Below are 12,748 nucleotides of genomic sequence, written 5' to 3'. Positions count from 1 at the left end.
GTAAGTTAGTTTATGAACTACTTTTACATCAGATAGCACCAAGCGTAAGTTAGTTTATGAACTACTTTTACATCAGATAGCACCAAGCGTAAGTTAGTTTATGAACTACTTTTACATCAGATAGCACCAAGCGTAAGTTGTTTTATGAACTACTTTGACATCAGATAGCACCAAGCGTAAGTTGTTTTATGAACTACTTTTACATCAGATAGCACCAAGCTTAAGTTGTTTTATGAACTACTTTTACATTAGACAGCTATGCTCCAAGCGTAAGTTGTTTTATGAACTACTTTTACATCAGATAGCTATGCTCCAAGCGTAAGTTGTTTTATGAACTACTTTTACATCAGATATCTATGCTCCAAGCGTAAGTTGTTTTATGAACTACTTTTACATCAGATAGCTATGCACCAAACATAAGTTAGTTTATGAACTACTTTTACATTAGATAGCACCAAGCGTAAGTTAGTTTATGAACTACTTTTACATCAGATAGCACCAAACGTAAGTTAGTTTATGAACTACTTTTACATCAGATATCACCAAGCGTAAGTTAGTTTATGAACTACTTATACATCAGATAGCACCAAGCGTAAGTTAGTTTATGAACTACTTTTACATCAGATAGCACCAAGCGTAAGTTAGTTTATGAACTACTTTTACATCAGATAGCACCAAGCTTAAGTTGTTTTATGAACTACTTTTACATCAGATAGCACCAAGCGTAAGTTGTTTTATGCACTACTTTTACATCAGATAGCTATGCTCCAAGCGTAAGTTGTTTTATGAACTACTTTTACATCAGACAGCTATGCTCCAAGCGTAAGTTGTTTTATGAACTACTTTTACATCAGATAGCTATGCTCCAAGCGTAAGTTGTTTTATGAACTTCTTTTACATCAGATAGGACCAAGCGTAAGTTAGTTTATGAACTACTTTTACATTAGATAGCTATGCTCCAAGCGTAAGTTGTTTTATGAACTACTTTTACATCAGATAGCTATGCTCCAAGCGTAAGTTGTTTTATGAACTTCTTTTACATCAGATAGCTATGCTCCAAGCGTAAGTTGTTTTATGAACTACTTTTACATCAGATAGCTATGCTCCAAGCGTAAGTTGTTTTATGCACTACTTTTACATCAGATAGCTATGCTCCAAGCGCAAGTTAGTTTATGAACTACTTTTACATCAGATAGCACCAAGCATAAGTTAGTTTATGAACTACTTTTACATCAGATAGCACCAAGCGTAAGTTGTTTTATGAACTTCTTTTACATTAGATAGCTATGCACCAAGCGTAAGTTAGTTTATGAACTACTTTTACATCAGATAGCTATGCTCCAAGCGTAAGTTGTTTTATGAACTACTTTTACATCAGATAGCTATGCTCCAAGCGTAAGTTGTTTTATAAACTATTTTTACATCAGATAGCTACCGGTATGCTTCAAGCGTAAGTTAGTTTATGCACTACTTTTACATCAGATAGCTATGCTCCAAATGTAAGTTGTTTTATGCAGTGATTTCTTCTTTTTTAATCTGGCAACAGATCAACCACCAAAAAATCATTTTTGATAGCCAGATTTTTCTTTAGGTTTGAGATTTCTTGCCTTTGTAGGATTATTTGTACTGATAGATTTCAGTAGACAAGTTTATTTACATGAAAATTAAATTTCATAGAAATTTTTTGTCTTTAATTGGTAAGTCTTTGAAATAATTTTTATTTATTAAATAAGATATGTTTATTACAATCAAAAAAGTTAATTATGAAATAATATCATGCTAGAGAAAATTGATAGCTTTTAGATTTTTCCTAATTTCCTTACCAACTTTTTATAAAAGTATCGTTATTTTGAATTGACAGGCATTGTTGTAAAGTATTAGGATTTCAATTGTTCAGGAGAGCTTATGACATCTTGGATGCCACAGACGACAACATGGAATTAGAGGTAATGATGACATAGTAAAAGAAAGATTTGACGTATGATCAACTGAATAAACTCAAATATAATATTTTAACCTAAATTTGTATGTAATTACACCTGTTTTGACCAGTTTGATAACTTTGATAAACCATATGTTGATTAAATTTTTCTCCTGTTATTTCCTTGCACTTGGTATTTTCCATTAAATTATGAGATAAATAGATTTTAACATATTACCCTGTTGACTTCAATGGTTAAACACTTATGTATGTCGAGGAATTAATAATGCAACTTATATGGCAATTTGGATAAACAGATTCTATGTATTCTATTTTTATGTTGCACTGCGAGTATAAATCTAATAAAAATATATGATGTAAGTTTTAGTTGGTACATTGTACTTGCTAATGTGATGAAACAACCAGTGCAAAATTGTATAGTCATATGTGGTTTTACTTTTATTCATTTTTTGTAAATGAAAAAATAAATGGCCATTGTAAAACAATTTAAATCAAACCAGTAAAAACTATTGAAGTACTTCATCCAAAACTTTTGTAATTTCAGGAAAAGTTGATAAAACTTTTGACACCAGAGAAGTTTGCTATGACTGGAGTTCAGTTGTTTTATTGTAAGAACTTTGAATACAATTTGGAAAAACTAAAGAGTGGATCTGGACAGACTGATGCATGATGGTAAAACAACAAACTCTCAGGCTGTGAACTATGTGTCAAATGATAGTCATTTATGTAATATATGAAAGGAAACCTGCTGCATGGAAAAGCATAGGTGACTTTGGGATTGCGTAATGTTTATAATGTTTTTTTCTGAGATGCCATACATTGTGAATATAGCTTGTCCTTAGTATATATGTAGGATGGAGCTTCCCCCCTAATTCTACTGGAAATATTAGTTTACATTCTGAAATATTGATTGCACTTAATTCATCTTTTTTAAGTTGACATTAGTAGAACCACATTATATGTACTAGGAAAATGTCTTCCTCATAATAAAAGACTGAAATAATTCTTTGACAAAATTCAATAAATGTATTTTTAAAATAAAATTATTTCATCTTTCTTTTTTACTGCAACAAGCTGTACAATAGCCCTAAGATGTCCTAGTCAACACGCCTTTAAGTTTGAGAATTGAATACCTCTTTCCATATTTCTACTGATCAGTGGAATAAGCAATATATATATATGCTTGCAAAAAAAACCATAATTGCAGTTTATGATTAACCTTCCTGGTCAAGAAAAGCAATTGTTTGAAGATACATTAGATTGTAAGTTAGTAAGTAAATCATTGGTAAAGGATTTAACATAAAATATAAATCCTCAATCATATACAAATACAGGAGAAGATATACTGGATTTATTTCAAACTACATTTCACATTTAATGAGCTCATCTTATGCCAATCTTATTAATGAAAAAAAGCATTTTATACTAGATGTTGGAAAAATTAACATATGACTCTTTAACATTCAATAAGTCTATGTCATGTTGGTTTTGGCAGTACTTTTATAAGTTTACAATGTGTTCATCATAACCATGTAAAAGAATAATATTATGAAACGTAATCATAGAAAGAAAGAAGGAGATAGGTAGAGACAGTTATATTAGATTTAAAGTAAAAGTCAAAACCGTGCATCAAGAAAATTTTTTATTATTTTAGTTGTAGCTTTTTTTTAGATAGAATGAAAGAAAAAAGTATTCACATTTCTCTACTGTATTTAGTCAGATGGTATATTATGTATGATTGTATGATGCATAAGTTACTTAATGCTTGCACAGGAAAGAAATAAAAACGTATTATGTTAATATAAATAGAGAATTAGTCATGGTAACTGGATTTAGATCTGTGTGCTGCACATCATGCACTATGTAAGTATGATGTACTAATCTTATGACAGACTCCTGTTAAGTGTTAACAGAGAATATACACCTAATATTTATCTTCAATCTACTTTTTTAACATTGCATTTAAAGTGTGAACATACACCAAGATGCAGATTGTTGGAAAAAAAAACTACAAACAAACAGAATTTTTTTCTTGTTTTTTTTCTGTCTGTATGATTATGAAGTTTTTTTTTAAAAAGTACTTGCAAAAGTGTTATACATTATTTGATAGTTAATTGATTACTTAACTGAGAAAAAGTTTAAAGTATGATATTTTAATGAAAAAATTCAGTATCTGTAATGCTATAACAAGCACAAATCAAAGACTGCAATAAAGCTATGATTTTTTTTATAATTAGGTTTATGTATCACCAATTATATTTTTTCAATTGATTAAAAATAGCAGAAAAATTATGTTCAAAGGTATTTCAACATGAATTATTTTGTATATTGCTGTATAAATGCTTTAGGTGGTTGAGATATATGAAATCGGTGTTGCTCTAATGTCGATACCGAATTTTACCAAAGCAGCAAGCTTTGATATGAGCAGGCAGATAATTTATTTATTTGATAATCTCTTATAATTTCCCTATAGATTTTTTGGATAGAGAAAATATTATGATTTGTAAAAAAAAAAAAAAAGATTATAAAGGGAAGTAACTCCAAAGATTTATTATTATGACATATTTTACTCTATGTTACATGTTCTGTTATATTTAAAGAAAACAAATGCTTTGACCCATATTTATTTTGATTTCTTGAGATATTTTATGAAGCTACCTCTCCATATATTTCATTTCTAAATTCTATTTGGTTTATTCTTTCTCTCACTTAATTTCACCTATATAAACTAGAATATTGAGTGAAGTTAACACATAGTGCAGCTTAAATATGATTAAAACAATATTTAAATGAGGGAAATGATTCTATTTATTTTAAGTTAAATGCCCTTGACAATTCATGTATGTTATTGACAATGTAGGTGAAAAAAAAGAGCTGTGGATGTTCCCTTATCCTAATACCATTTTATTTATCTTTTTAGAGTGATCCTCATGCACACAATATGTAATGCAGTAAATTGTTGTACTTTATTAATGGCTGTAAGACTAGCTTTTAAGCTGCTTTTACCTTTTTTAATAGTAATAAAGATGAAGGTGACTGTTTTCTTTTAATACATTTAATTATTTAGACAGTTATAACCATTTTTTAACCATAAGTATTTACCAGTATTTAAATAAGGTCTTACTAATTTTACTTTAGTTAATGGTATGTTATTTGTTAGGTAATTTATACCTCGTAGTGTATTTTATACTAAGGAAATGCTAGTGTACATTTGATGTTATATCTGTGATAATTATAAAAATGGAGTTATTATATATAAAATGCTTATTGACTAATGAGGTTTCCTTATCGTATGTTAAGTATGATTGTGCATACTATATATTTACTTTGTTTTTAAATAAATAGGTTTTTCATATATTCCTGATATTGTTTGTTTAAAAACACAATAGAACCTGACTTCCTAAGACAGGAGACATTTGAATTGAGGCTCAACTGTTTATCATTTGAAACAATAAAGTTGGATATGATTGTCCAAAGGATAGAAATGACAGAGAAACCTAAATGTTTAGTAAATGTTTGAAATACAAACTCATTTATCTCTAAAAGAGTCTCAAGAAGGTATATTTTTATAACACATTTTAATTGCTTTGGTAAAAATTTATAGTATGCAAATTTTCATCAAAGATTCACCTTGGGATCAAAATGTATCCCATGTCCTTAACCAAGAATGGCAGAATTAATAGTATGGCCTAATTGACTATCACCGAAGTGGTGGTGTGGCCAAAACGTCTTACATTGTCACCATTTCTTGTAGTGTTGCAAATTTTGCTTGATGATGTAGAGAACCTTTGGCAAATCTTTGTGATATAGAGTTGAAAGATACCAAAGGGACATTCAAACTGATAAGTTAAAAAAGAAAAGTGACAACGGCAAAAATAAACAAAGAAAGAACATAAGATGAACACCAATGAGCAAAACCAAACATAAGAAAAAGGCCGTACGGTGACCTATAGTTGTTAATGTCTGTGTCATTTTGGTCTTTTGTGGATAGTTGTCTCATAGGAAATCATACCACATCTTCTTTTTTATGAGTAATGCAAACCCAACCACAAAATGATGGTGATATTTTCTTGTTCATTTCGTCACTACTAAATTGTGTATTTCACTTCTTAGTTGTTTCTTTATTGGCTCGTATACTAAATAAATGCAACAATAGTTTACCCCTGTTCGAAAGTCATAAATCGATTGAGAGAAAACAAATTCGGGTTACAAGCTAAAACAGAGGGAAACACATCAACTATAAGAGGAGAACAAAGAAACAACAGAAACTCTAAAGTGTAACAAACAAGAGTGCAAACGCTGAAATGTCTCACCTTCTTTACTAATCATTGATATCATGTTGATAGTCCTAAATATAAAGCTTTATTACAACTGTCACATAAACTCAACATTAACCAAGAAAAACTAAACATTGATCACTGAACCATGAAAATGAGCTCAAGGTCAGATGAACCATGCCAGGAAGACATGCATGTACAGCTAACAATTCTTCCATACAACAAATATAGTTGACCTATTGCTTATAAACTAAGAAAAACAGACAAAAACACAGATGCTTAACACTAAGCATGAACCACAGGCACTTGTTTCAGAAAAAAAATTTCCTATATACATTATTATAACACGTTATAATAAGGTATATAGGAAAAAATTTTCTGAGACAAGTGCCTGTGGCATGAACCGTGAAAATGAGGTGAAGGTCCGATGAACTATGTCAGGCAGACATGCATGTACAGCTAACAATTCTTTCTTACAACAAATATAGTTGACCTATTGCTTAAAAAAAACAGACCAAAACACAACATTTTATCATAACCTCTGAACCATGAAAATGAGGTCAAGGTCAGATGACACATGCCAGTTGGACATGTACACCTTACAGTCCTTCCATACACCTAATATACTAGACCTACTGCTTATAGTATCTGAGATATGGACTTGACCACCAGAACTTAACCTTGTTCACTGATCCATGAAATGAGGTCGAGGTCAAGTGAAAACTGTTTGACGGGCATGAGGACCTTGCAAGGTATGCACATACCAAACATAGTTATCCTATTACTCATAATAAGGGAGAATTTAACATTACAAAAAAAAGTTGCAGGCTCGACAAAAACCAAACGACAATGTAACAAACAGAGAAACGAACTATATGATAACAACTGCCATTTTCCTGACTTGGTACAGGACATTTTAAGAAAAAATAGTGTAATGAACCTGGTTTGTGACTAGCCAAACCTCGCGCTTTTATGGCAATGTTTATTATAACGCTAACATGACAACATTACATGCCAGGACTACAGTACAAATAAATGCAACAACATTCAGGACAGAGAATTAAACAAATATATTAAACAATGCAATAGTACATATTGACATACTAATAGTTATCAGAGGTACCAGACTTATAATCTAAAACGACAGTCACATGTTTCGTCTACACAAGACTCGTCAGTGAAGCTCATATAAAAAAGTAAGTAAGCCAAACAGGTACAAAGTTGAAGAGCATTGATGTAGTTGTGCCAAATACGACTTAGGTTAAATATGCCAGGGATAAGAAAACCCTTAGTATTTAGACTTATTCATAGTTTTGCAAACAGTAAATTGATGAATAAAAAAACGAACACGTAAAACAACACAGGACAGCACATACAAATAGCACAACAGAACCGCGCATTGTCACACGACTGGATCGACGCCACAAAAGTAACGTCACTGGTAAATTTCTTAAAATTGGATATATTTCAAGATCTGGTTTATTATTATGGTATTTGATGTGTTTTATAACAATGCAAGAATATTAATATTGAATGATGTTAGTAATTAGATAATTAATTGTATTATTTAGCTATGTCAGTATTTCTTCTAAATCAAACAGGAAAACGAATAAATCGTGTACTTTTAGTTGCTTTAAACTAAAATCTTTTAAGTAAATGAACTGGGTGATTAATTATCTTTACTTCTACATACAAATAGAAAATGGGAAAAAAATAGAATGATAAGACATTTAACAATATTCGATCAGAATACTAGCGTTATATTTACTGAATTTAAGTTTAGAGAGTTGAAAGAAGTAACGAGATTCAAGCAATATTTAAGTTTTGAGTATACATAGATAGAACATAGAAACGAATAAGATAATTGGCGGTAATGTTTTCAGTGAGTTCGTCAGGAAATTTTAAGATGAACAACGACATCGTAAAAAGTAAATTAAAAAAAATATCAAACTCCGAGGAGAAATCCAAAACGTAACGCACCTTAACAAATGGCAAATCAAAAGCTCAGACACACCAAACGAATGGTAGAAAAAAACCAGCCGTATTCCTGACTTGAACAGGTATTTCCTTATGTGAAAAATTGTAGATATTGACAACAATGTGTGAACAAAAAAACCCAGAAATAATAGGTAAAAATTTAAAAATTAAGGGTGCAGCAGTCCTCATGTGTGATAATATCTATGACACTAAACAAAATTATGACAACAAAGAAAATCAAAATGGCATATAGACAAACACACATTGTCAAGTAAAACTGACAAAACAAATACAAAAAGGACCATAGCACAATAACACAATTGCGAGATATATAAGTACTGAGCCACGTCAAAAGTACATTTCAAAAAAAGTACTAAAAAGAAAAGGTTAATAATTATAAAGACAAACTAAAAAACACTAAACACGTACTAGAGATGACAAACAACCCCAGTACCTAGAGTAGATCTAGAATTCAAGACTATCATGTATCATTTGTTGGTACTGAATATTTGTTAACAAAATCTTTGATTCTTCTGAAGAACTTTTATTTAGAAAAAGGACGAGACGTTCTTTGACATAACCCTGGTTCATCAACTTTCTGCTCCGACACTGGTGACGTTTTATTAAGTCTGAGTAGCAAATGCAGCCTTTTGAATACAGAATGAGTTGGGAAACCTATATACCGTAACAAGGGAAGATGGTATATTGCTACTATGGGGAAGCAAAAAGTTAAATTACAAAAAAAATCTCTGAGGAAAATTCAAAACGGAAAGTCACTAGATAAAGGCAACTGTAGTATACCGCTGTTCGGAAGTCCTAAATCGATTGAGAGAAAACAAACAAATGACAAAATCAAAAGCTCAAACACATTAAACGAATGCACAATAAATCTCTGTTAGAAAATGGTTTGATTCAACCTGGTTTTATAGCTAGCTAAACCTTTCACTTGTATAACAGGCGCATCAAATTTCATTATATTGAAATCGATGTGCGAACATAACAAATAGACATGTAGCCCGGCATTGATATGATTATATAGAATGTATTTAATAATCTCGATACAGACACGAAGCTCGGCATTGATATGTTTTATATATAGAAAGTATTTAATATTCACGATACTTAAGTTATTGGAATAATTCACCTAGTTTGTAGGATTGTATATATTTTATAATATAAAGTTTAAATTTACCAATTTAAAGAGATGTTGGCGTAGTCGAGTGGTTACTTCGTTTGTATAATGTAACTATGACATTTGTTAACTGGCGGGTTTGAACCCCGTAGAACCACTGACGCTTTCCAACATTGAATTTTTCAGAATAGGATATTAAAACAAACAAGACATCTATCCACCAGAGACCTTATGAAATAGATGTACAAATGTATATGTCACCATACGGCCTTCGAAAATAAACAAACCCATACTGACTAGCAAGCTATAAAATGCATGACAGAACGTTATACGATTAAAACAAAAAAGCATTATGCATAAAATAATAATATATAAATAGAATCACAAATATAATATACAGCACGCAAATGAACACGAATCTAAGACAAAATGTCTATCAGTATACATCCAATGGATTTATTCTCAAAACTTTTTATTAAACAGGTGTTTGATTTCAGGCATTGAGATAATCCTTTTTTAAAAGTTATATGGTCGTCATCACGAGCTGGGTGGCCGCTGATCAGAATAACCTGACAACTCTTGTTGATACAAGAAACTTATGTACACTCGATTATTTAAAAAAAAATGTGTATAGATAAAATGTACCTAAATAGGCATCCCACTATTTGTTAACAGTATTTACAAAACCTCAAATCAATAGTTAGGCCGAAGATTGTATGTTAATACACAAATCTTAAGTTATACGTATTGGCACTGAATATAAGATAATTTGGACATCAAATAAAAAACATTTCAAAATGAAAGAGCACATTTTGGAGGCATCTAAGAAAGTTTGATTTTGTTAGCGTATGGTTTTCCCCTTTTTGAATTTACCTTGAAGGTCGGTATTATTGTTTTCCTTTTTTAATGTATGCAGATATGATCCGGTATTTCAAATGTGATAAACAATGGTGGATTAAATATGCATTTCTTAAATACAGATTTTTATTTTTATTTTCGAATTTAGTAGCTCATTGTTTAAAAAGTTGAAAGAAAATATAAAAATATTCCTGGAATGTCTTCATACTCAATTAAAAAATGAAACTGAAATCTAGACAACAATTCACCGGCACTATTTACCAAAATAAGAATCATATCATTATGGTAAGTATAACAAACATATATATACATATTATTATTTTTTTCAAGCCAATATTAATATAGGATAACAATTACTTTAGGGACGACACCTAACATAAGTATGCTCTTTTAACTGCCGGAATCGTTCTCAACTGTACATGTAGACAGATGTTGAAAAGGTATTAAAGAAACAGAGACAAAAGAGGGACGAAAGATACCAAAGGGACAGTCAAACTCATAAATCTAAAACAAACTGACAACGCCATGGCTAAAAATGAAAAAGACAAACAGAAAAACAATAGTACACATGACCAGTGGCGGATCCAGAAATTTTCATAAGTGGGGGGCCACTGACTGACCTAAGAGGGGGCCCGCTCCAGTCACTCTTCAATGATTCCCTATATAAGCAACCAAATTTTTTCACAAAAAGGGGGGCCCCCTGGGCCCCCCTCTAAATCCGCCTCTGATGACACAACATAGAAAACTAAAGAATAAACAACACGAATATTCATATAAATAGTTGTGTACATACTAGATAATAATTAATCTTTTACACTAATCATGTCCTGATATATCATAACTACTGAAAAAGTCATTTTAACAATTGGGTATTGTTGTTTTGTAGATAGGTAAATATTAAAGAATTACCCGGCATGTCGTCACAGTATACAGGTAGATATATAATATATATATAGATCTATAATTATTGTGTTGGCTTAGTCGAGTGGTTACTTCGCTTTGAATTGGTATCAAACTTCAACTTTCACTTGAAACTTAACGGGTTCGAATCCCGTGGAAACCACTGACACAGTCCAGCATTTTTGTCGTTTTCCATTACTTTTTTTTTGGTTTGGTATGTATTTGTGACGATCATTGTCGCTTTATATTGATCTGTTATTATGTGGTTGTATTGTAAATAGTTTGTTATAGATGATATTTTTAAGAAATAATACTTATCTTTATAATGTGTAATGTTATTCTTTTATATATATATATATAAGCAACAGGAGTATATCGCTGAATAAATGTCTAACATCAATACAATATCTTTTGAGTGTCACTGATGAGTCTTATATGGACGAAACGCGAGTATGGCGTACTAAATTATAATCCTGGTACCTTTGATAACTATTTACAGCACTGGGTCGATGGCACTGCTGGTGGACTTTTCGTCCCCGAGGGTATCACAAGCCCAGTAGTCAGCATTTTGGTGTTGACATGAATATCAATGATGCGGTCATTTTTATAAATTTCCTGTTAACAAAACTTTTAATTTTTCGAAAAACTTAGGATTTTCTTATCCCAGGAATTGGATCCTCAATGCTCTTCAACTTTGTACTTGTTTGGCTTTTGTAACTATTTTGATATGTCATATAAATTATATCAAGAATACTCATGAATTGGAATTTTGCAATAAAAAGTACAAAGAAACAAAGAAAATGATACGGAAACTGAGACGAGATATCAAATAAATAAAAACAATAAACAATAAAAAAAAAAAAAAGCAAACAGAAGGACCCCGGTAACGTCCACTCGTACTGTTTTGTATATGTAAATTTTTTTATTTTTTTTGGTAATCTCTATTTATAAACAGCATATAAACTTGGTTTTCTTACGATACAGAACAACAGAAATACTTTATTCTCTAAAGTTAAATTAATAAGATGGCATGCAAAATATTGAAGCTTGTCCATATAATAGAGTTTGCTGGTGACTATGAAATGAATGTTATTTCACAGTAGAATACCTATGTTAAATCCATATCATGTGAATACAGCAAGCACAATATTTAGTCCAAATGTTGTAATTATTTCAAGTCATTACTAGTGAGATAATATGTACACATTCATATAATCTCATTCACATTCATCAATTAAAGAAAGATTTACTTCTTTCTGCATCTAGCTTTAACAATATAGATATCTTTAGTAAAAACCGTTTACTTCTTCTCTTAGACTCTTTCAGTACTATCACATTGACGAAGCAATACTAGGGACGTTCTTTCTGTAGAAACTGGGCTGTTTATATACACCACACACACGGATATCTTTAACACACAATACATAGGATTATTCAGAAATCTATAAATACAATTGCCCCCGACTAGCACATTCAATTCTATTTCAAAATTTACCTGTTTAAATACAATTTCACAGGCTTTAGTTTGTTTTTCTGTCCCATTTCATTTTCTTTTGCTTTGTATGATCTCTTAAAATTTTTACTATTGAAGAACTATTTTGATAAATTTCCTGTATTACGAAAATGTACATTAGAAATATCTTACTTCTCATTTTGCGTAGG

At 30.8% G+C, this 12,748-nt stretch overlaps 1 protein-coding gene across 1 annotated transcript in view; it reads left to right on the top strand.

Moving 5' to 3' along the window:
- The window catches only part of LOC139520911 (serine/threonine-protein kinase Nek5-like), a 29,452-nt gene extending 24,153 nt beyond the window's left edge, over positions 1-5,299 (top strand). Inside the window, exons 10-11 of the mRNA XM_071313968.1 lie at positions 1,862-1,946; positions 2,487-5,299. Of these exons, the coding sequence (XP_071170069.1) occupies positions 1,862-1,946; positions 2,487-2,612 (211 nt within the window). The 3' untranslated portion in view covers positions 2,613-5,299. The remainder of the gene's footprint in view (positions 1-1,861; positions 1,947-2,486) is intronic.
- Positions 5,300-12,748: the final 7,449 nt, after the last annotated feature.

The sequence above is a fragment of the Mytilus edulis genome, chromosome 1, assembly GCF_963676685.1.
Source record: "Mytilus edulis chromosome 1, xbMytEdul2.2, whole genome shotgun sequence".
In the NCBI taxonomy this organism is placed as follows: domain Eukaryota; kingdom Metazoa; phylum Mollusca; class Bivalvia; order Mytilida; family Mytilidae; genus Mytilus; species Mytilus edulis.
Note: the sequence above shows the minus strand (reverse complement) of the source record. Positions and strands in the feature narration are given on the sequence as shown.